This window comes from Oenanthe melanoleuca, chromosome 3 (genome assembly GCF_029582105.1).
Source record: "Oenanthe melanoleuca isolate GR-GAL-2019-014 chromosome 3, OMel1.0, whole genome shotgun sequence".
Lineage (NCBI taxonomy): Eukaryota > Metazoa > Chordata > Aves > Passeriformes > Muscicapidae > Oenanthe > Oenanthe melanoleuca.
Genome location: NC_079336.1, coordinates 50,231,513 through 50,240,800, shown reverse-complemented (window position 1 = coordinate 50,240,800; position 9,288 = coordinate 50,231,513). Strand labels below are relative to the sequence as shown.

The 9,288-nt window shown below is 38.4% G+C and overlaps 1 protein-coding gene across 1 annotated transcript; it reads right to left on the bottom strand.

Annotated features, from left to right (window-relative positions):
• Positions 1-1,124: 1,124 nt before the first annotated feature.
• On the bottom strand, positions 1,125-8,915 carry CENPW (centromere protein W). The gene is made up of 3 exons (XM_056488500.1): positions 8,679-8,915; positions 3,791-3,904; positions 1,125-2,157 (listed from the first exon to the last, which is right to left on the bottom strand). The coding sequence occupies exons 1-3, from the start codon at positions 8,766-8,768 to the stop codon at positions 2,131-2,133; spliced, it is 231 nt and encodes a 76-aa protein (XP_056344475.1). The 5' UTR covers positions 8,769-8,915; the 3' UTR covers positions 1,125-2,130.
• Positions 8,916-9,288: the final 373 nt, after the last annotated feature.

Sequence of the window (9,288 nt, the reverse complement as noted above, 5' to 3'; positions counted from 1 at the left end):
AGAAATACTGCATAGAGAAGAAACCCTAGGTATACACATGAAGGAGAATGGAAGAGTTGCCAAATAGGAATACAATTAACCTTATGGTGAACATTCAAGAAGATACTAGAAAAACAAAATAGCATTTTACATTTCTAAAAGCTAAAGTCCACTTCTTCAGTCCCGTTAATTTTCAGTAACTATTTATTTGAGGTTTAGGAGAGAAACCTGAAAACCTACCACTCTACCCAGGTCTTCTTAATACCTTCCTACTCCAGCTATCACAAAACATTCACAATGTCCTATTACAAAACATTCACAAGCCCCTCTCCTATTAAAAAGAGGCAGCTTCTTAACCATTAATGCAGGCCAAAACCACTGTATGAAGTATTTAAAAAGTGCACTGGTGGTTGCTTTTAATCCTTTTTTGCTTCCCTTCCCCAACGGTAGCTGATCATCAATCAATCTACTACACGAGAATGAGAATATTCCACTAAGCTCAGAGTGGATCTCACTCCTAGAAAATTCAAAAAAGAAAAAGTTAAAGTGGATATGAAAACAAGTTCCAAAAGAAGCTATATCACACAAACAACTGTACAATGAGGAAGGGATTGATTATACAAGACTCTAAGAAAATATTTCAGGGAAAATTAGAAGACATTTCTAAGGTAAATCTAGTGTTGCAATAAAATTGTAAAATCAAAGACAGTAATTACAAATAAAAATATAAACACCTAGTCAGATCTTCCTTACTCCTGAGAATGTACTTCAGGTTATTAAGTCCACATAACCTTTACATGTGTACATTCTTGGCCTTATTTGTGGATTCCAAGAGAGTAAGAGAAGAAAATGCAGAATAAAGAATCTAGTCAACCCTTACAAGAAGCTGAATGCACTAAGCTCTGTGAGTCAAGTAAAGCAGGAGAGTAAGCCTTCCTTCCTTTCTGCACTGGAAGTGGATGACTTTTCAAAGATTTTACAGCATTTTAAAAAGTACATGGACATGGTATGAAATTATAAGTACTGGCAATGGTTCAGTTTCTTTAGACTACAAAAATACTTCTAAAATGCCTTTTCTTTTTTTTTTGATGAGTTTTGAGAATATACTTGGGAAGGTTCAAACAAAATTAAGACGACTCAATATATTACACTTTTAAAGATGCTTTATTTTAAGAATAGTTCAATGTGCATATCAAGGATCAGCTACCATATATTCCCCAAAACTTCATTATTAGCTCAAACTGTAAGATTAACCTATAACTTTAATAATATATTTATTAAGCAAAGTGTTCAGTAAATGACTACAAATATCAGAATAGGAACAGAATATAATCTTCATTTAAGAAGACATTTTCATTAAATGCACATTTCCAGACTTTTGACAAGTTAGCATGACAAAAAGGGGGAAGGAAATAGCTTGGCACTCATGCCAACTTATCTTTGTTATTTTTACAAAATCTAACTTCAAAAACGTCAGCTGTGCCAGATCTTTTTCTACAACCTGTGCATCTGTCCACACCAACTGAATTACAGACCACCAAGTTGTCTCATATACCACATCAAACAAGTCAGTTTAGCAGTTCAGACTATGATTTAAATTACTAACTATGCATACTTTCCCAGAACACCAGAACTTCCCCAGAAGTTTTAACCTACGTTCCAAAGTCATTTTAAGATTATCAAGACATTTATAAATAAACTGAAGACAAGGTATTTAATACACTTGTTTTTACAGAGATTGTTATGAAAGCCATAATTTTGTTTAGCTAGTAAATCAGCTTTGAACTCCACAATCTATACTGGATTTAGTGAAATCTGTGGGTTTTTTTTAAACTACTATTTCCCTTAGGAAGTTTCACACTCTTAATAATAAATGCCACATTGTACCCAAAGGGTATCTATGGTACAAGCACTCCTCCATCATTATGGAATAAGGTACATCAAAAGTCTTAAGTGACAAGTGACATACACTTTCAAATTATGCATGAAGTGTATGGAAATATACATTCTAAGACCATTTTTTTTAAGGAAACAGCAAGATAATGTCAACAAAACTACACAGCTCCATAAGTGCTAAGCTGATTCACAGTGTAACTCAAGTTAGTCAGAAAACATTGGAAAATGCGTTTTAAAATTCCAGGGGTCTGTTTTCTAGCCTCTGCTTTTCTTTAAAATAACCTGCAAAGAAAAAAAAAAAGTATATTTGTCAATACAATTCAGGCAGCAGACAGACATTCAAAATGCTAAGCTACTGAGACCAAAGGTTCACCTAGCCAATCTGTTTCCAAGAGCTGTGCTGCCAAGGCTAATAATCTAGGGAAAATATTAGAAATGAAGCAAAAGGATACATAAAGATTTCAAATTTGAGGTTGTTTTTTTTTTTTTTAAGCAAGAATATTCATAAGCAAGAATTCTGTAAAATAAAAGGCTTATTTTGAAAATTAATGCTGAGAAAAGGCAATAGTACTTTCAAGCCATGAGTAGATTCCTTGAAGTTCTTACCCTGTTGGGCCTAGACAAAAAGAAAAAACAAAGTTTGCAATAATACAGCTATTATGCTTGATTTTTGTTTGCAATGCCTCATTTCTTTCTATATCAACAGCACACAGACCTTTGGAAGGACATTTTTTGGTTTGGAGCTTAAATTGAAAAATGAACTTCAAAGGCCAAGTAGGACTATTTAAGTGTTAAAATTATTAAAATACAGGCAGTTTTTCCTTTCTTCTCACCTTAAAAAAATAAATGGAGGACAAAAATGTTCAAAAAGTGTTAAGATTGCAGTTAAAAAGAAACCATAAACGTGTAAGACTCCAACTGCAACATTCACTTGGCTACCCTACATATCCTGCATACGTTTCTGTCACTATAGTAATAGAAAAGTATTCAACTAAACCTTTCAACAGAAGGAAAAAAAATAGTTAAGATAAACAGAAGCCACAGGACAAAACTATCAGGTAACACCAAGTTTTGTCCTCCCAATTTGCTCAGCAGGAGAAGGTGGTTAAAAAGCTAAAATAAAGAGACTGAATTCCTTCATGACACCAAGGTAAAGCAGACATACTGTAGGGAGTGAAATAAGCTACACATTACAAAAGGATTTCAGTCATATTTTGACACTAATTCTTTCTAGGGAGACAAAGCTGCATAACCCCTTCCCTTTTCCCTTATTTAGCATGGACACTAAACTCACCACGCTCTGCAATGCCTTCTTCACAGATATTCATGCAGCATTTTTTGTTAAGCTGAATTATCCATAAACAATCCACAGTCTAATTCTTTCCTTGCCAAATACATCGCACAAAGTATCTGTTTATTCAAGAAGTATCCACACAAAGCTGCAGAATCCACTATGAACTTATTTCAGACTAAGCAGGTAAGAATTGAAGATATAAGAAAGGTATTTGAACCTCTCTGAACTTTTCCCACTTGTTCCATAAAGCTTCACTTATATCACTGAAGTTAAGACAGCATGCTTCCTTGACGCAGTATCAGCTGAAATAAGCATCCTCCAACTTTGGACTGCCTTTCAGGCCATGAAGGTTTGTGGTAGATCATTTTGTACTTATCTATATACTGAAATTATAATTTTAAAAAGGGAATAATCACGAAAAATTGTGCTATATTTAATAAGGCAAGGAGACTTAATTTGTTGCCTTGGTAACAGTAAATTATGCCAATGATGGACAAAGAATATTGAGTGTCTATAGGTTTTGGATTATAAATCAAATATCCACTTTAACACAGAACGTTTTTGTATATGCTTCCATAATACATTATACAAAAATGAAAAATATTAAAAGTGTGGTAATACCTTTGCTGCAGATATGGTGTGCTCAGACTTAATTATTTTACTTTTGTCCTCAAAAGCACTTGTCCTGGCTTCTTCTGCTAGCCGATGCAGAAACAGTAAGAAGTTCAAATGAACCTTTAAAACAGAGAAGAAAACAAAAAATTATTCATGCTGTTTAAACACAGTTTGATTTTTTAAAAGATTCATTGTTTGCAACAAAAAATTTGTGTATTACACTGCTTCCAAATTCCTGAAAGGTATTCTCAGAAAAAAAAAAATTATCACTTGGTTCAAGCCTCAGTAAATTTCCAAGACATTCCCTTCATGCAAAACTCTTACAAATGGAGTTTAAATTTAGTATACTTAAATCATAAAGTACTTTAGAAATGATCACGTACCACAACTGATCTAATAGGAATCAACCTGACTTTTATTAGCAGTTTTTAGTAATAAAACATAAACACAAATATCAGAGAATAAGGAGTCTTTCTGCTTACTAGTAAATACAGTCACTTTACAGTGACTACAACGGCCAGACTTTTAGGAGCAGCAAATTCATTCCTGCCTTATCGCCAAACGGACTACAGATAAGTTCAAGGACTTCTGCCCCTTTCCAGTGTAAAGCGACATTGACATTAATTTCTCCAGAACTTGGAATTATCCAGTGTCAGGAGGTTCCATCTATTTTTTCCCCAGCTCATCACTTGGCATTTTTACATTGAAAGAACTGGTTGGGCAGTATTCTGCTCCTTATGGACTGCTGTTCTGCTAATACAGAAGCAGGAAAAAACTGCAGCAGGCAAGCAAGGAACTGCTGCCTGGACTATAACTGTCAGCCAACAGCACATTTGTGTAGTAATTAATCAGGGACCTATAATACAAACCTCTAGCATTATACAGGCATTATGTGAAGTATTTTAATAATCCAATCTGAAAAATAACTGCACCTTTTGTAAATTAAACTTTCAAGCAACATTACCTCTGCTACGTAAAGCATACAAATATACTTTTTCAATCAAGAGCTTGGAAAAATATTACTGAAATATATGAAAATTTTATTTGTATGAAAAAAGTGATGTATTTATTCTGCTGTACCTTATCTGTAAAGCCTGGAAAAATGTAATATAGAAAGTTACAAATTAAGAGTTTAAAAGAAATACTTTGGCAATGGGTTTGCAGCACAAAGAATCTGTTACACGCTCCTGTCACAAAAACTCTGTTAATATGACAAGCAGTTTAGGTGATTTTTTAAAATATCCTGAACTAAAGGAAGAGAGTGCAATAGATAAATTTCCATAATATGTGACATCATTTGGAAGCATCTACTACACAAAAAGCAGATGTTCTTCAGATTTATTTCACAAAATATAAAAGCCGTTTAAGAACCGTCTGCAATTATTCACACAGAAATTATCTCTAGCAGAACCAAGCAGAGGCACTAAAATAATACTCAACATTAGAACTCTCATTGTTAAGCTTATCAACATGGAGATTGCATTTTGGGAGCAACCTGAAAGAGAAGTAGGAGGTGAAACAAAAGCTTCCATATTTGCATGTCCTTCTTCTGAGATACCTAAAGGTAAAAGGGTTAAATTTAAAATTGCCTTTAAAAACTGCATCTTCTCTCAGAATCACTGTACTTTTATTTTCCTATTTTCAAATCAAATTGCTGCATGTGAAGAAGCTTCCCCTGTACTCCAACAGAATTAAGTCACATAACTATATCCACAATATTCACAACAGAGCACACAGGTTAATAAATATTCCAGGTTATTCAACAAAATTGAGAAAGGCTAGTGAAAGGCAGAATGACTGAATACCATGACTAGGACAGCTACTGGCAAGTAACTAAGCAATACCATATTTGTTCAAGCACACTGCTTTATTGCATATTAATTATTGTCCTTCTGCATGAAATTTATCGAGAGTTTTGAACTAACTAGTCATGAAAATCACCTTACAAAATGTTTACTTTCCAGAAAAGAAAGGCCGCAAAATTTTAAGAACGTATGTAAAAAATTCATAGCACTGTTTACTCAGCAGCTTACACACACCTGTTCAACAGAACTGAGGAACAGCAGGGAAAACCACTGTAATTTTGTTTTACTGCCATAACTTCAAAACAATTCTTTAGACTGATATTTTGCCTTCAACGTACACTTAGTAATTATTCTATGGTGATAAGAAATGAAAAAGAGGCGATTCAGTGTGGTACTTTAAGCCTTTCCTGCAATGGAAACACACAAGTGCCCTTCTAGCATAAAAGAAGCAGCTGAGATCCTGCTTCTCTTCTATAATTGCAAGCTAGAACAAAGCTTGCATATTTTCTTCCCTGACCATTGGGCAAGTATCTGAATTTCAGTACTAAAATCATTACCTCTTATTTTCGAAAGGAGCCTTGAAAAAACCTAAAACACTGTTTACATCTCTTCATCCAAAGACATTACCATACTCCTTAAAAAAAAAAAAAAAACAAAAAAAACAAACCCAAAAACAGTTTCCTGAGAAAGGCTGAGGAAATTTGATAGGTACACTGTGCAAAGAGATAGATGTTAACACTTACGAAACAGGTTCTGACAAAGCTTCAGATTTTGAGAATTTTGAGAAGAAACTTGATGAAAAGCGAAGAAACATCATTCAAGTATTTAACAAAATTATCTGAATTCTTATTCCTTTCAAACCTGTTAGTTATGATCATGTAAGAAGACACTGGTTTATTGAGTAAAAATAATCACTGAAAGTCGGGAAAAAAGAAAGCAATCTAATTTTCTCCTAAGGCAGGCAGACCACTTTACTGAAATGGGCACACACTGCAGTAGTCAGACATAAAGCATGGCCCATTCTGGAAGATAGCCCAGAAACTGAACTAACACTTTTCTCATACTTCCCTTGAGAAGACATAAGCTCTCAGCTCAAAATGTATATGGCTCCATCTTGTTAAGAAAGCTCCTATATAAATTTCTGACATATGCAATTTAACCACTCTTACAGGGCTTGCAGAGAATAACACAGACACTAGAAAATAAACTCTCAAAATTTACTTGTCTTACTACACAATAAACTCACCAATTTTTTTTTTTTTCTTCCAAAAAGAGGCACAATTTCAGCTGTGTTGATTATTCAGTCATGGAAATAAAGAGCTAAAGAGCTTTTAGACAAGTGCCTAATTGAAGAACATCATGGACAACCACCACACCTGGATATTCTTGTTTAAAGGTAAAATTAAAAAGCCAAGCCTTGTAACATAAAAGGCTGTGCAAATTTGACATCACCAGAAAAGACAATCTAAGTTTCCATGACATTATTAAAATTTATTCTGATCTCATCCTTTATGTTGCTATGAACATTTGCACAGCCATATTTTAGGCTAGATCTGATTGCTGTTGCTTAAAAGTTTCAGTGAATTCAATTCACTGACTCTTTGCAGCTCAGAGGACTTTAGTGCCAGGGCCAGGAAGAGATGGGAACCAAAGGCCAAGATTTGGAGGGATGTCTCACTTACCCCTTTTCAGACTGCCACATTACTTTGAAACCAAATTTTCATTACCATGGAAACAGACCAACTGTTACCAAGGATTTAAAAAAAAAAAAAAAAAGTTGATTGTGTGCATTTGATTAGTTGACTAATTCCACTGAGTAGGCTTTGAGTAGGTCTGAGCATGAGTTGCAAAGGGACAGTCCTTATTCCACAAAAAAATCCAAAGGCAGCAAAAACATTAGGAAGAAATCATATCTTTATTAGCTTCACTCCATTAGAAAAATACTTAATGTTTACATTCAAATCTAAATGCTCTCACATAATTGCAATATTCATTCATTTTAATCTCGCATTACTTATTTTAATTTTATATGTTTACATCCAGCTTCATATATCCAGATACCAACCTTCAAGATGCTGCAAGACACAACTTTTATTTAAATATGAAAAGTGAAGTCAGTATTCTAGTATACAGCATGTGATAATGTTTTAATGGTCTGAGAGCCACATGCATTTGTAAACAACAGGACATCACAGTCCAGCAAGTTAAGTCTACCAAGTTATTTCAAAAAGTATCTTTTTTATGCATTTATTTTCAATACAGTAACTACCACAAGCTCTCTTGAGGTCAGGTTTCCTTGCTGTAGTCAAATAATTTCCTGGTGAGACAAATTCTACCTGTGCCACAAACCCCTTAGAGTAGGTCAGAAGCAACTCAGCTTTATTGGCCTGTTTTTGCAAACTTGGCTCCTTTATCCCCACCTTTTTGGCAGGCATTTTTATGCCATGACCAGGACCCCAACACCTTACTAGATTACTAACAAGACTTGTCATCTCACAGTTTAGGGCAGAGACTACTTAGACGGCCTTCTAAAAAGATATGAGCACTCCAGCTTAGCAATTCATCGCCCACAGCCCACAGCTGACTACCTGTACACCCGAGCTGATCTACACAAATACACACGTCTAGCAGCCATAATATGCAGCCAACATAATCCAAAGCGCTATTTCTCGGTGTGTCTGCACCAAACTCTTAGAACACCAGTGCGTACATGGAGCCATGCATCAGCCTGAATCCCCAAGGTCACTGTCAAATACCTACAAAACAGCAGCCACCAGCAAAGCGGAGAGTGGCAATCTCTGCTCATCAGTATTTTCTCATTCGGACCAATCGTCTGTCCCCCCAGTCTTTGCCTCCCCTCCGCCCGTGGGTCTCTGCAGAAGCACCTTTAGTAGTAACTCCACATCCCGTCACACCCAAAGTGCTCCAGGGCGCACAGGCCGGAACATTTAGGGAGCGAGCGTGCCTGTTCGGGGCCGGCAGTCGCCGGGCCGGCACCGCAGCTGCCGCCAAGGCCAGAAGCAGGAGCGCTCCCGGGCCCCCCGGGGCAGCCGCGGCCTCGCCTCTCCCCCGCCCGTCTCCTTCCTCACCAGCAGGTCGACGTTCGCCGCCAGGCGTAACTGCGGCCTGTGCTTCTTTATTACTTTCCGCAAAGTGAGGCGGGGCACCGTGGCCTTCATCCTCCTCCTGCTGCTGCTGCCTGCTTTCCCTCCTCTCCCTCTGCTCCTTCTCCCGCCGCGCGCGCCACGCTCGCTCCCTCCGCCGTTCGAATCCGCCGCCCTCGCGCAGCCGGCGCGCGCCCGCCGTGACGCCACTTCCCAACGGCCGCGCGCGGCACCGCCCCCGCGCGCCGCCCCGCCCCGCCCCTCGCGCCGCTCGGGCCCGGCGCTGTCCCGGCTCCCGCGCCGAGGGGCCGCGGCCGCGCTGCCCGGGCCGGGATGCGGGGAGAGCGGCCCCCCGGCCCGCCGAGCCCGGCCTGGGCGGCGCACCACCGCGGGAAGGCGCTCCCCGAGCAGGTGCTCGAGGGACGGGCGGTGGACACCGCCACCGCCGTTCCCCTGGCGATCTGCTCCGTGTCGCTGCGCTTCCCTCGGGAGCGGACCGAGAGCTGGCTTCAGGCCTGGCTGTAGCGAGTTACCGCAGGCCTTTTTACCAGTGACAAGGACGGGAAGCGGAGCGGGCAGTTCCCGAGTGCCGTTC

Bases quoted from the DNA above. Each gene is read 5' to 3' on its own strand.
- CENPW (XM_056488500.1), bottom strand. From the start codon at position 8,768: ATGAAGGCCACGGTGCCCCGCCTCACTTTGCGGAAAGTAATAAAGAAG. The intron at 3,905-8,678 runs GTGAGGAAGGAG...TCTGTTTTAAAG, and splicing joins CGGCGAACGTCGACCTGCTG to GTTCATTTGAACTTCTTACT. The intron at 2,158-3,790 runs GTATTACCACAC...TTTTCTTTGCAG, and splicing joins ACACCATATCTGCAGCAAAG to GTTATTTTAAAGAAAAGCAG.